General features: G+C 39.4%; 1 protein-coding gene across 1 annotated transcript in view; it reads left to right on the top strand.

Annotated features, from left to right (window-relative positions):
* Positions 1-272: 272 nt before the first annotated feature.
* Positions 273-16420, top strand: part of LOC121727643 (calcium/calmodulin-dependent protein kinase kinase 1) — a 146271-nt gene continuing 130123 nt past the window's right edge. Inside the window, exon 1 of the mRNA XM_042115583.1 lies at positions 273-431. Coding sequence (XP_041971517.1) covers positions 402-431 — 30 coding nt within the window. The 5' untranslated portion in view covers positions 273-401. The remainder of the gene's footprint in view (positions 432-16420) is intronic.

Raw genomic sequence — 16420 nt, 5'->3', positions numbered from 1 at the left:
CCTTTATAGGATTTTTGGGAGGCTTTTGATTCGCCCATCTGTTCCGGCGCGTCGGAAATTATTAGAAAACCATTAGTATAGATTACTGGTGTCGTGTATCCTTGATCACGTAGAAAATATTGGCTGTCCAGCGTGGTTTTGCCTCCGACGTGACCTTTAAGGCCTACGGCATAAGGGTCACTGTCATAGATAGTCCGAGGTGATACCTCTGGGCGGACTATACGTTGCCATGACGACGGGCGGCGCGCGCAGCAGTCGCCGCCGCGGTCCGGGGAGCGCTGGTCGCGTCGCCGCACGATGTAAACAATCCGTGTAAACAATTGAATTTCGAATGCATAGTCAGTTGTTTGTGGCATGTTTTTTTTTTAATTAAACTTTTGATGTTATGGTACGAGAGCTAAATGGCCGACGACGTCAAATGTGGGGGCACGGTACGTAGTTCTGTTGTATCCAATTACCCACTTCGATAACGTTAATTTGATAGCGTTAACGTAGTTTCAACGTAATCTAACGTGGCAGTGCTGAAAAATTGGCGTAAACACAAACGTGGATGGATTGGTTTACATCGAACGGACTCCGACACTGTTGATAATAATCGGGTTAGTACTCAGTGTGACCCGATTTCGATTAAATTTGCCACAGGTGTTGACTTTAAAGTAATGAACATGCTACTTACTTATTTTTATAATATTTTATTTTATTTATTAGGTACGCAGCAACACGTACGGTTTCCGCAGGATTTCTTATAAGACGAGTTGTAAATAAGCATTACCATATTAATGTAGACTAAAGGCCAAACTAGGAAGAATCGTAAAATATACGCGACGTCAGGCGACGTCCCATAAGTTGCGACTCGGGTACGTTTATAACGATTGTCAACATTTTAATTCTAGAAAGTAAATACTTTATTTCCCCAAGGTGCGGTTAAGGAGATGCTCAGAGGGGAACTAGCTATTACTTGGAGCACATTTTCAGAGATATTTTTCATAGAAACTTCAAAATTACCGTCGTCATCGTCATAATCTGAAATAAGCACTATCCACATTAATAATAATTAATCTTAGATATCTATACTTACTAATATTATAATTCTGAAGAGTTTGTTTGTTTGAATGCGCTAATCTCAGGAACTACTGGTCCGATTTGGAAAATTCTTCCAGTAGGTATTAGATAGCCCAATTAATCGAGGTAGGCTTTAGGCTATATTTTATCACGCCAAGAATTAGTCTTGGCGTGAACGAACGAGCGAAGAAATAGAGGAAAATGTGGAAAAAAACGGGGGAAATTATTTAAAAGGGCTTATTTGAACGCGCTAATGTCAGGAACCACTGGTCCGATTTGAAAAAATCTTTTAGTGTTAGATAGTCCATTTATCGAGAAAGGCTTATAGGCTATATTTTATCATGCTAAGACTAATAGAAGCGAAAAAATAGAGAAAAATGTGCAAAAAAACGAGGGAAATTATTTGAAAGGGCTTATCTCTCGAACTACTGGAGCAATTTTTATGTTATTTGGCACAGATAAGAAGTAGACCACGTAAAGGATCATAGGCTATTTTTTGTGGACTTATTTGTCTGTGAAATATCTAATTTACGCAGTACGCGGGCGAAGCCGCGTGGAATGTCTAGTATTATATATAAAATGTGAAAGTGAGTTTGTCCGTCTGTCTGTCTGACAGTCTGTCTGTTACCTCTTCACGCCCAGGCCGCTAAACCGTTGGAATTTGGGATGGAGAGCTTTAAGTCCCGGGGAAGGACATAGGATATTTTTTGTCTTTGATGACTTGTCTATGATCGAAATAATGATATGGTCAAAATCGTCATGAGGTCTGTTGTCTATCATCTGAACTAAGAAATAAAAAATTTAAAACCGCTCAAGTGCGTGTCGGGCCACGCGCAATATAGGGTTCCGTAGTACCGCTAGTTTTTGATAATTTTTGTATGGTCAATGAATGTACACTTATAACGTGTTTTACACTACTACTACTACTATCTCAGTTACGTTCAAAGGAATTTGAACGAAAAGTTCCTTTATAATTCGCCGAATAAATTTTTTTTAGTTGATCGACTACAACTCAAAAACTTATGAAGTCTTCTTAGCCGTGATAGTTTTCCTTTTAAATTGAGCATATTTTCTACTCCCGTGAATTTTTTCACATTTACAAAATGAACTGTTTAGCTGGTAGAAGGGGAGGACACTGGACTCTAACGATTTTTTCCACTTTAAAACTTAATATTTCACAAACGGATCCCTAAATCGGAAAATGATCTATGAATACTAATAATATTTTTAAGAAATCTATCCTACAACACCCCACACGATAGGGTGGACGCGAAAAAAAAAAAATCATCCCCGCTTGATGTGTAGGGAAGGAACCATAAAAAATTTTTTTTTTAAGATTTCATGTACCATTTTGTCGGCATTATTAATATGTGCATTCATGCCAAATTACAGCTTTGTAGGTCCTATAGTCTCCAAGCAAAACCGCGGACAGACAGACACACGGACAGACGGACAGACGGACGATAAGAGTTCCTTGTTGACTACGGAACCCTAAAAATCTTTATGCAATGATAGTCATTAAAATAAATACTTAAAGCAAATTAGTCATGATAGCCCCATGCTTTGTTTTGAGTATCACCATAATCATCATAATACATTGTATTTTTCTGAATGATTATTTTCAGGGAAAACAATCTTTAGATTATCATCAAAATCGTCATAACACGGGTAACATAATGTATGTAGTACTATCACGACAATGATCATGATTCATGACTAAATTCCTGTTTAGTTCCTAGGGTTCCGTAGCCAAATGACAATAATCAGAATCATTCTAGATTTGTCATATCTGTTTGTCTGTCTATCCCTCCGTATGTCACAGCCATTTTCCTCCAAAACTGGGGTACTGGATATGTTGTCTTTAAAATTATTAATGCCTAGACATCGTATAAAAAGCATTTGCATAATTTCATATTGTATAATATTTTGTGCATTTTATGCCGGCCATCTTAAGATGATTTGATTCCGACATTTTTGTGTGCAAATAATGTCAAATCATGATAATTATGTACGTTATCAGATAACGACCTAACCTAGACAGAGTAGGTACAGCCTCGTCACCTTCGTGTGACCTACAAAGGCTGCAATAAATAAAGGCAATGTTTTCCAACCAATTAATAGGTTTTGTTTGCGATGGCCTATCCTTTCTATTTTTCTCGCATTATTTATTGGCTATGTAAGTAACTAAGTAACTAAGTATTGTGAAATGTACGGTATCTCAAAAGAGTGGGAATTATTACCTACATATTATAATTAGGTCTAGGTGTGTAATTGTGTATTGTGAATTATTATCAAGAAAGAAACCAGTTACATGAGTAATACTCTGTTGAACGCTGCGTAGAGCACACTGCACACTATTATAGTAGATAATTATGTCTCATAAAGATCAGGCGCCTTCAACTTATAATAATATCAAGGATCTTGTCAATACACCTGCCCGCCTGGCATACGCCAACCAGATATCTCACTCTACATGTTTTCTCGATGTTTGATGGTTTGTCTCTTCATCTCTATTGACCCTAGCATGACGAACATTTTTTCTCGCGTAGATCTATCACCGAAATAACACATTTTTATAGAGTTTTGTCGAGATAATGTCGAGATTTTGACATTAGGTATGAGACGAATAGTTTTTAATTATCTCGAGAGTTAGATATCTTGTATGTATGTATATGCTAGACAGGCCGATCATTTAAACACACTTTTTAGGGTTCCGTAGCCAAATGGCAAAAAACGGAACTCTTATACAGTCGTCATGTCTGTCTGTCTGTCTGTTGGTCCGTATGTCACAGCCACTTTTCTCCAAAACTATAAGAGCTATACTATTGAAACTTGGTAAGTACATGTAACCGCATTAAGATTTTAATACAAAAATGGAAAATATATTACAAATTTTAGGGATCCATGGGGATGAGTGTCCTTAGCGCTTTAGAGAGCGCAATTTCAATTATTTTTATATCCGAACGCCTCTGCTGCAGTCTTTTTGCCCGAAGTATCCAATTAAAATTCAATTCAATTCTATTATGGATATTAATCCATGCTAATGTTATAATTTTACAAGCATGATTGGTGAGACATGTTCAATACTCGAGGACGTGATATTTGGCTATTATATTAGTTGAAAAAAAATTATAATAAGGCCGCATAGTAATTTACTAAGTGTCCATGATTCAGTTATTTAAAGGGAAATTTGGTCCAAAATTAAGTACCTAATTTTATTACATAATAAGTACCGAGTACTCTCCTTAAGTATAGATCATCACCAGTCATGCTGAATTGTGCGAAATGTCCGTCTGTCTGTTACCTTTTCACGCCCAAACCACTAAACAGACTTTATTGAAATTTAGTATGAGGATACTTTGTGTCTCGAAAAAGGACATAGGATAGTTTTCATCCCGGAAAAACGTACGGTTCCCGCGCGATAAACGGATTTTAGCGCAACGGAGTTGCGGGCACCGACTAGTTATAAATAACCCACAATTTTAAGTACATTTTGTTTTTTTTTTAAATAAGGGGGCAAACAGGTCACCTGATGGAAAGCAACTTCCGTCGCCCATGGACACTCGCAGCATCAGAGGAGATGCAGGTGCGTTGCCGGCCTTTTAAGAGGGAATATTGTAAGGGGAGTATAGGGAAGGGGATAGGTTAGGGTAGGGAAGGAAATAGGAGAGGGTAGGGAAGGGAAAAGGGTAGGGGATTGGGCCTCCGGTAAACTCACTCCCTCGACGAAACACAGCGCAAGCGCTGTTTCACGTCGGTTTTCTGTGAGCCCGTGGTATTTCTCCGGTCGAGCCGTCCCATTCGTGCCGAAGCATGGCTCTCCCACGTAAATTTGAAGGCTCTATAAAGTTGAATACATAAAGCAGCCACTCTAAACTCGATTCTCCATTGTGCTCGCGACACAATCGCACCGCTAATAGAACCTCCTTACGCCGAGGCTTCGCTTCATCCTCGTTTATAATTTGCAGCCTCTACCGATAATAGTAGAATAGAACCTTCCAATTAATGTTCCTTTTATAAAGCTTATCATCATCAACATCGCCCAACGAGCCCCAACCAACCCGATCTTGGGCAAAACTGGAGCATTAGGTATGTAAAAATGTTACCTGCGACTGTTTATGGAATCTGCGGTAACCGTATATTCTCGGAAAACTGTCCGTAGATATCTTTCCTGGGATTTGACGTATCAGAAAATCTATGTTGTAAGATTAACCAGGGAAGACAACAGACGTTTTTGCATAATGTTATTATACTTACTTATATAAAATTCTCGTGCCACAATGTTTTTACGGCTTTACACAAACGGCTTTACTGATTCTAACCTATATGCATATTCAGTGGGTCTACTGAGTACTGGCTACTGGGTACTTTTTATATTGATAAGTGCATTTGTTGAATAAATAATAGTAAATTATTACAACTCGAGACTGACGGCGACCATTACATGCTACGGAATAGCGATGGACGTTACCATGGTGACATAGGTACTTATTTAGTCACTTTAATAAAATTATGGGCGAAATACTTAATATGGCAAAGTAACGTTTGCCGGGACAGCTAGTTTTAATATAATGTATGTGTTAAATATAGCTTACACTGAATGAACTATAGCTGACATAGAATGGACTATCCAGATTCTAGTGCATATCTCTATGCAATAGATAGTCCTCAAACATGTCGCTAACTCCTACGTTCCTATCTGACACCTACACACAGAGTATCGATTAGCGTGATAAGATATAAATGACATATCTCAGGCTATATTACCCAACTTTTAGCATACTAAAAATAACTCCAGAAAGTTCGGAAAACTCTGAAATGGAGGGGTTATTTTAACGTATAACATTTTATAAAGTTACGCAGACGATATCTCGGAGTAAAATCATCAAAAGGGTTGAAATTTTCAATGGTTTTTGGGCGAATTAATTTTCAAAGAACCTGTCTTACACGTGAGGCAGTCTGCCATGAGTGTATGCAGTTCACATTTAAACGAGACGTGCATTTTTAAATGACCCCTTAATAAAAACATAGAACCGTACATACACTTTAGAAATTTTTCACACTTGTTCAGACACTGGTATGGAGTGACACATGAAAACTGGGCATTTCTGGAAATATTACATACATACGGGTCGAATTGATTGAATTTGACGACCTCTGTGGCTCAGTGGTGAGCGCGTTGATAGCTCAAGCCGGGGGTAACGGGTTCGAGTCCCGCCGACGGAACAAAAACTTTCAAAGTTCCTGGGTCATGGATGTGTGTTAAATATGTGTATCATATAATAAAAATCTTAAATATATGTATAGTATAAAAGTATTAACACATTGAATGCCAACTACGCAATATTGCGTAGGCACTAGTAATGCTAGGGGCCAAATACGTAATACAACGTAGCACTTTCTTAAAATTTAAATGGGTATTTGCATTATTAGGCCTCCTGGAAAGGACGTTTCTAGGTTCGTTGGCATCTCAAATAGAACATGACATGGAAAAAAAGTTACTTTATTATTTTAAAACTATTCTAATCACAAAATTCATAAGGCACTTTGAAGGCCCAAAGTACAGTTTTATAATGAGATCAAAAATTAGTTTTATAATTATGTAAAGAGATCGATAGCTGTAATTATATAAAAAAGGAACATCTGAGAACATCAATAGAATTTTATTATACACGATAAGGCTGCGCTAGAACAGCCTTCTTAGTAGATGGGAGCTTTTCCAAGTAATGATAATCTCGCAACGGAACACGACTTTTATGAACGTGGGAGAGCCATGCACGAATGGGCCGGGTGAACAGGAGAAATACCACGTTCTCACAGAAAACCGGCGTGAAACAGCGCTTGTGCTGTGTTTCGCCGAGTGAGTGAGTTTACCGGAGGCCCAATCCCCTACCCTATTCCCTTCCCTACCCTCCCCTATTCCCTTCCCTAACCTCCCCTATTACCCTATTCCCTCTTAAAAGGCCGGCAACGCACCTGCAGCTGATGCTGCGAGTGTCCATGGGCGACGGAAGTTGCTTTCCATCAGGTGACCCGTTTGCTCGTTTGCCCCCTTATTTCATTAAAAAAAAAAAATCCGGCGATGCAGGTAGTACAGAGGGCCCAGGTAGCAAGGGCCATGGGTCTGCAGCAGACCCATCGCCGTTGCTGCTTGCTTGAACTTGCTCAGGCTGTACTGGCGGTATTTGTGATCCAGGTGCTTCTGCAGCTGTGGTAGTAGTAACTTGTATCGCCACAGTTCAGTCCCAGTAGATATTTCACTAAATTTTCCCAAAACTTCAAGAACCGTATTTCGGATGTTCGGCCTTTCAAACGTAGCAACCTATGCGCGTTTTGTTCGTAAAATAATGCGAATACGGCACGCAATATTACGTAGCTTGTGGCACCACACATGCCATTTTTAAACAGGGTGCCGAGTACGTAGTTTTACGTAGATGACCATTTGTATGGTGGGAACTAATAATGACCTGAAAATATATCTGGCACTCAATGTGTTAAATATATTTCCGTTGTCTGGTACCTGTAACACAAGTCCTTCAGGTACTTACCACAGGGCCAGACTGACGTGGTGTGAAGCGTCCATAGATATTATTATTATGTTTGTGTAAGGTATTCCTTGCTCACGGGCAATTAAATCCCGGACCTTTGGAAGGCATGCGTGGGGCCGAAGCCAACACGTAGAGGCCCGTTACACAGTTTTAATCTAAATGTTATGTGACACTGGCCGGCGACTCTCCCTGTCCGCACTATGGGAGTACGACCAAGGAGAGCCAGCGGCCAGTGTAAGACTATTACAGGGAATGGATATTAGATACCGGGCTATGGGGGTGAGGTGCTAGTGGACTGGGTAACTAGGACTATGGAAGGACTATGGCGTCTGCCGATACAACGTGGAAACATGTATCATAAAGTTGGCAGACGGTGACTCGCCAACTCTTTGAATGGGCCCCTCAAAATGGTCGCACGCACGGTGCACCGAGGCGGCAACATTGACAGAGCGGCTTGAGGCAGGAAAGGTGTCGCTGGACTTTAAACGCCGATCATTTGCACCCTCAGAGGGTCCCATCACGTCACCCACTCGCCACTTACGCTTCACATCCTCCCTCCGAGCCGAAGCTCTTGCGACTCCACTCTGACCGGCCGGTTAAGGCAAGGCAGAGGTAGGGCCTGATTCTCCGTCAGTGTTCACTCCGGCCGGCCGGTGAAGGCAAGCCGGAGATGGAGAACAGGGGCTTCCCTTGGAGCACTCGGGTTCGTGGGGTCGCTACTCCCCAACAGCTCGCCACAAGCTGCCCTGCGGGCTTATTATTATTATTATTATTATTGACAACCTCCTTTTTTGAAGTCAGTTAAAAATTAAACTTTTTTTGCCACCGGCGCTGTCAGTTCCTTTGTATTGGGTTTGGGCCCAGTTTTAAGATTATCGAGTTATCAGCGCCGTGCGGTATGAATATAGTTTTCGCCTTAAAAACATTGCTTGTCCTTATCGGGACTCAAAAGTATCTCTATTCTAAAAATTACTCAGACTGACAGAAATGTTATTACTTATCAGTACCTATGAATAATATTGTTGGTAATGGATGGTTTGAAGATGTAATAAGATGTAACATTAGCGATGCAGGTCTCGCCGCGACGAACATAATGTAGTCTATAAGTCACACTTCAGACGCGGATTATGAATATTATAAAGATTTAGGACCCAAATATTATTTATTGCCAGTGAGAACAAGTATTTAGCTCTATTCAGCTGAATAATTTCACAATAATACACTTTTGACATTACTTTAGTCCCTGATAAAGTTCGCTAATATTAGGAATGTACTCATCCATACAAATATTATAAATGCGAAAGTGTGTCTGTCTGTCTAGCTGTTTGTTACCTCTTCACGCCCAAACCGATGAACCGATTTTGAAATATGTAAGGTTCCCATGCGATAAACAAACTGCACAACGGAGTTCTCAAGTATTAATTAAGGCTGGTATAAATAGTCAGTACTCAAGATGCATCTCGGTCTCAAGACACGGTTCAGGCTCTGTGATTGGTTGGCTGTCAAAATATGGACCAATCACAGAGCCGAACCGCTTCTTGAGACCGGATCGCATCTTAAGTACCTATTATTTATACCGGCCTTAGAAACTTGTATCCTCGTTATAATAAGGCTTTTCCTAATTCAAATGTAGCCTCAAAAGAGCATTAAAAAGTTAATTACCAATTTCCATATAATAATCACAACCCATACACGTCTACACAACACAGAAGGGTACTCGGTACGCGAATCGTCGTTAAGTTGTTTTTTCCTCGACCTTCACGGTATAAATATAACAAAGTTATAATACTACGTTTACGGCGACTCATAAAACGTGATATAAAATTTGCTGGGAAGTAAGCTCGTAAACTTTATACAGCAGAATAAGAAGATATCTGCGTAGAGGTAAAGGCTTTTGTCGAGATAATAATTCTTGAAAATTATATTAAAATGTAATAAAAAACTTGAGAGGTGGCAAAGTAGTAGGGACACCCGAATGGAATGAAAAAAAATGAATAATAAAAAAACGATATCTATTGACGACCAGGAATACAATGCGTCGGTTTATTCTCAAAAAACGCCATTAGTTGATGCACAGGAATACTATCAACGCCCTCTGTCCCTACCATGCAGGTACTAATAAAAAAGTGTCGAGGTCAAATATCGTTCCGTCTAGCCTATCTAGCCTTTACGCCGAATGCGCGATAAGGAACTTCGTTCCAAGATATTCTGAATGTTTAATATTTTACTTCTGAGTGCACGACTTGCCTGAAGTAATAAAGGGGATAATTAAATCAAACCGTAACGCACCTACTTTATCATCTGACATATTATCTGGCTATAGAACTCATAAAATCCTGTCTTTTTTAATTTCAAATATTTTTTCCGCTCTTGAAGCATCAATTTATGCAATAAACGATCATTTTCAAATTAGTCGGTGTTGCAGATTGAGGTGTACAAACATAATAAAAGAAAGTTAAAAATTAAAGAAAATATTATTATCTGGGAACTGAACCCGAGACTAGCGGGGCTAAATTAATGGTCGCTTTGGAGAATTATATTGTAGATCATTATTATGAATCATATTTGATTCATTTTTTTTAATCGCAAAATGGTCACTCTGCTTGCAATTCATGTCTAGTAATTCGTACTAATTTGACATTCGTCAGTTTGACAGTTTTGACAATTCATTTGCTGAACTGATTGAGAGGAATTGCTAAATGTTACCGTATTTTTGCCCCGCAGTCCCACTCGTTAATTTTAACTGTAATTAAATGAAGATTTTGACATAAGAAATCACATTAAATAAAATTTTGACTTACACTATCTGTCAAGTTGTTGATTTAATATCTAACTAAGCTACAATTTTGCTGATCATAATCATAATCATCTAAAACTTTGAACAATCCTAACAAAAACAATAGTTTGTGTTTTGTAGTTCCCAAATTTAATATCTACGAATTATGAAAAGACAAATGTAGGTCCGTTTATTAGTAAAGTTGTGCGGCGGTCACCACTAAAACAATAACAACTACTAACTGACTTAAACGACGTTCAGCTGACGAGGTCCCTCTAACTCATTTTACTCCGAAACTACAAGTTATCTCGCTAAACCTACACGGGTTCCTGGTGTAAGTTCACATTGCATCTTGTCATCATTTTTGCAAGCTTTTTTGTACTATCATCAGCAGACTTAGCATTACAATTTACAACATTATAAACGGAAAAGACATACTGGCAGATTTTTTATTTATTTATTTATTTTTATAGACTCACCAACAGCACAGCATTTGTGACAAAATGGCGGATTTCCTTTGTCTATCTGTCACTGTGCCCATCCTTCCCTAGAAAGATAACATTTCTGGTGATCATGCTAAGACTGCTGTTCGTTGTCTGCAATGGAATCTGTCTAGTGTCCAAATTTCGGTGAAACGTAATGATTCCATTATATTTTTGCGTATGCCTGTACCAATTAATAGCAATTTTTAGGTCGGCAACGCATCTGCACCTGTTCTGGTGTTGTGAGTGTCCATGGGCGACGGTAGTTGCTTTCCATCAGGTGACCCGTTTGCTCGTTTGCCTCCTAATTTCATAAAAACATAGTCCTTTCGATAAAATGTATAATATAATTTCCAGCAACTTTGCTGCAAAAAAAAATCACGAGATGTTTCTCAATATTGAATTCCTGATTCTATTAAGTTAACTACAATAGAACAAAAACTTATCCAATACAGAAACATAAACTTATACGGTAAATTATTATAAAGTAGATAGTTAGATAGTTACGGTAGACTTACAATCTTACATATGCCATAGTGGTGGTGAATTGCGAGTTACGGCGTCGTAAACTGAAGGCATAATAATATTATGCATTATGTTATGAGCTTGTTCTAGTGCTAATACTGTTCTATAACTGTTCTAATACTGAAACACTATGTTGGACCTAAGCTTTACTAAAAATGTAAAAATGGAACTCGCGTAAGGAGTGAGTCAGGACAATAGCAACTTGATCGACAATTCGTACCTAAGCTGCAGGGAGGCGGCGAGTGGAGACAATGAGTGCGTACCCTGATTTTTTCACTTCTGCCGGCACTCTTGGAGTGAGTTTATTTCTGTCAAATATCAATCCTTGTACATATATTATTAGTGCAATGTTTTCACTCTAGAGACAGCAGCACAGACAGTAAACAAAAACTTTTGTTCGGCGTTTGGCAACGATGCCGTCAATATTCTGATAATTATGTTCTGTGCAACCAGGGCTCGGAAACCTGGTTAATCTTCGCGATCCTGTTCGTTAGAAGCGCCATACATTTCCAAAAGAGCGTTTTCATTTCGATTCCGCTCTGAACGGACCGAAATTATTTCTGGTTTTATTTTAAGAGCAAAATGAAATTGATCACTGCTCAAAATACCGGTTAGAACCGTTCGCGGTTATGTTCGCCCCGCCCACTCACACACACTACGACCATGACCCACTGTCCACACATAAACAAGTTATGGCCTATTGGCTATTAGATGGTGCACTAGAAAGGGATAGACGATATCACTGCACTAGTTACTTTCCGCGAGAAATTAACCAGGTTAATTTCAGAAGCAATACCGCTCGCATCTCTATTTCGCTCCGAACGAACACTTATCCAAAAACCTGTTTAAAGAGCGTTTTAATCTGGTTAAAAAAATACCGGTTCCGAGCCCTGTGTGCAACATATCGGATTTTGGCTGCATTATTTACTGTTACATGTGTTAGTAACGCCTCTGCTCCGAACTTTACGTTATATTCTCTATTAAAGTTCAATGGGCACAGACAACCAACAGTCCAACCCTCGTCCTTGATAACTAGAGTTTATCAAAGACGAGGGACGGAAATAATATCTGAAATATTGCGACCCGTGCCCGGTCGCGTGACCAGTTTCATATCCCTCGCGAGTTACCTTATTGGTTGTTATGTAATCACTCGAAAATCCGAGCTAATACTGTACCTAAATACGAAAGTGTATCTGTCTGACACCTCTTCACGCCTAAACCGCTGAACCGATTTTGCTGTTTGGTATGGTGATACTTGGGGTCCCAGAAAGGGCATAGGATACTTTTTATCCCGTAAAAATGTACGGTCCCCGCGCGATAAATTAATTTTGGTGTAATGCCGGCTCTTGATATAGGCGAACGCGTTGGCCAACGCGTCTGCAGACGCGTTGGCAGTGCGCTTGCAACGGCGTTTGTGAGTAATCCACACATAGGAAGGTCGTTCAGTATGCTTTGGATCGCGCCAATGTGCGGACGGATTCAAAATGGATGTTTAGTCGCTAACAGCTGCAGCTGTTTATTTATTCACAGCTTATAATTACTTTGTAAATGTGGACAAGAAAAAGTTTTTAAAGAGTATTCTGGAAATAAATAAATAAAAGGCGAGAAAACGTAACAAACAAAGAAATAAACTCACTTTTACATAATATTTTATAATATCAAAATAATATAAGTAATTATTTTATTACCTACTTATTATTTATTAAATTATTACATACAAAAATTATTACATATTATAATAATTATAACTCCGGGCAAACTGATCGCGCGGCCTATGTGTGGATGGAGCGCGAAGCTTGCGACAAATGTCCTTTGATCTTTTGCCGACATTTCCGACCCGCGCGGCAAGCTCGCAGATGCGTCGGCCAACGTCTAAATACCTACGGCCAACGCGCGAACGCCCGTTCTACACATTGGGCCAACGCGTCTGCAGACGCGTTGGCCAACGCGTTCGCCTATATCAAGAGCCGGCATAAGGGAGTAGCGGGCGTCATCTAGTGTGTATAAAGGGTGATACAAAATAAGGTACGACATTTATATGCTATTTCCCGTTATCTACGATGAATAGGAAAACACATAATTGGAGCAGGTTGCTGCAAAAGAGGGGCTATACGACGTATAAATAGCCCCCTCTTTTGCATTCATAATATTTCTTTTGCACGTTCATTTTTTTATTCAAACTAGAGTTCGCCCAATGGTCGAAATTCGACCTTAGTTTCAACGACATTAGGACTACTTATTTTGTAAAAAAATATTGACTTTATCATATTTTTTTCAACTCTTGTCTATGGCACTCAGCTGATCTCAGACTGGCCGTGTAAGCATTGTCTAATAGTATCTAAGATTCAATAAAAAAAACAATAATCCATTTTCAATTTGTCAACTTGTTGTCAACAGACCTCAACCATAAATAAAAGAGTATAATTCGTATGTATAGGCTTGTCATTCCAAAATCTATCATTTTTCCTAATGTGTGTGTTGGAGTGGATGTAATATTTTATTTGTTAAAAAAATGTATGATAAAAGCATAATTTTAAAATAATATTAGCTCGATGCACTCCTTCACCATATAAACTATAACTGTGCAAAATTTCATTCACCTACGTTTCCTCATTTTTCGTCAAAAGGGATACAAAGTTTTTGGCTCACGTATTAATATATAGAATTCAAAATAAGAGATAATAGATCGCAAACATATAAGTAAGATTGACTATGTCCATTTCTATAGTAATAATTATTATCTGTGTTAGTCTATACTCCATACTAAGACGAAAAACATATTTTATTTTCAGAGTTTTCCATTTCTCGTCGCAATTAGGTTTCCATTGACACAGGCGGTTCGTGCTCCGGCAGGTGTACCGCAAGGCGCGGGATTATCCCACAGTTAATAACGTGTACGCCGAAAGGCAAACTGCCGGCATATTGAAATATAATTAAACCCGTATTAGTTTTGTTTCATCAGGTTTGGGAGGAAACCAAGGAGGAAGTTCAGTCTCGTCCTCATTGAGGGTCTTCATAGTTCATGGAAGCGTTTAGAGCTTGGATTCGATTTGGATGGATCTCTGCTATTTTCTGACTCATTGAATAAATAATTGTAGATTGTTTTGCATAGTAATATAGACGCCATTGCGCCAAAATCTGTTTATTGCGTGGAAACCGTACATTTTTCGTGATAAAAATGTACGGTAATGTAATCCTATGTCCTTTTTTGGCACTTATTATCTTCATACCGAATTTCAGCAAAATCGGTTTTGCGGTTTAGGTGTAAAGAGTTAATAGACACACACGCTTTCGTATTTTTAATATAAGAATGAATTTAACTAAGAAGGAAGGGCATCAAATGCTACTTGGCTACTTGGCAATAAAAAAGAAGTTGCCACAGCATTTATTTGTTGAATTTCGACCCAATTTGGTCATTCCCTTAATACCGTACGCACAAAGTTACGAGAATCGTAAAAGTTTAAGAATGATGACTTTGCTCCATTTAGTTTCGATATGTCTTTTCGGAATCAAGTGTATAAGACGGTCATAGGTGTGTAGAAAGCTGCTTCTTGAAGTAAGCGATTATATAATTGTAGGTATAACTAAATAGATTTTAGGTCATCAAGGCCGGTTTCTGAAGTTTCCTGCAGACAGGAGTTTATCTCTTCAACAGAGTTTATTTCTTCTTCTTTTTGATTGGTTTTTGTTTTGACATTAGCTATAACCAAAAGCGCTTACGAATAAGTAAACTCCTGTCGAAATTTTTACGTGGGAGAGCCATGCTTCGGCACGAATGAGCCGGCTCGACCGGATAAATACCACGTTCTCACAGAAAACCGGCGTGAAACAGCGCTTGCGCTGTGTTTCGCCGAGTGAGTGAGTTTACCGGAGGCCCAATGCCCTAACCCCTACCCTATTCCCTTCCCTACCCTCAACTATTCCCTTCCCTTCCCTTCCCTACCCTCCCCTATTCCCTCTTAAAAGGTCGGCAACGCACTTGCAGCTCTTCTGATGCTGCGAGTGTCCATGGGCGATGGAAGTTGCTTTCCATCAGGTGACCCGTTTGCTCGTTTGCCCCCTTATTTCATAAAAAAAAAAAAAAAAATACTTAGGGGTATGATTACACCTATCGAGTAGGGCGGCGAGAGATTGCACTCGGCCGAGCAAATAATATGACAAACACACCGAGGCCGGTATAAATAGTCAGTACTCAAGATGCATCTCGGTCTCAAGACACGGTTCAGGCTCTGTGATTGGTTGGCTGTCAAAATTTGGACCAATCACAGAGCCGAACCGCGTCTTGAGACCGGGTCGCATCTTAAGTACTGACTATTTATACCGGCCTGAGTGCGCGAGCCGCGAGAGCACTGTCTTGCCACTCTACTAGATCGGCGTAATCAAGCCTTAACAGTTTTCCACTGAGCTCGAATACGTCTTACCGTCTTATTACGTCGAGACTCGAGCCTCGAGGAGTAACAAAATATGACATAATTTTAGTGATGTCGGTCGCGCCGTCGCGTCGCCGTGTATACTATTATCCTTATCCATTAACACCATAAAACTAACATATTGTAATCGCAGCATCAAATATGATAGATCTTTATGACATGACATAACAAATACGAGAAGGTATCCTTAGCAAATACTAAACGGTCCGCGCGGCTTTGTCGGCATTTATAAGGGACGAGCTTATGCCCGCGGCTTCGCTCGCGTTAAGAAGTATTATTATATACAAACTTTCATCCCCTATTTGAACCCCTTGGGGTTGGAATTTATCAAAATCCTTTCTTAGCGGATGCCTACGTCATAACATCTACCTGCATGCCAAATTTCACCCCGATCCGTCCAGCGGTTTGGACTGTACAATGAGTCAGTCACCTTTGAGTTTCATATATATAGATTTCACGGTAACCGTACATTTTCGCGCAGAAAAGAGTAGCCTGTGGTCTACTCCATATCTGTGCTAAATCATTAGTTCTATCAATGTTCGCCATTAAACAGGACGTATACTCTATGTATATATTCTCACTGTCGTATATATGTAT

The sequence above is a fragment of the Aricia agestis genome, chromosome 6 (assembly GCF_905147365.1).
Source record: "Aricia agestis chromosome 6, ilAriAges1.1, whole genome shotgun sequence".
Lineage (NCBI taxonomy): Eukaryota > Metazoa > Arthropoda > Insecta > Lepidoptera > Lycaenidae > Aricia > Aricia agestis.
The sequence above is the reverse complement of the archived record's forward strand: the minus strand, read 5'-3'. Positions and strand labels throughout refer to the sequence as shown.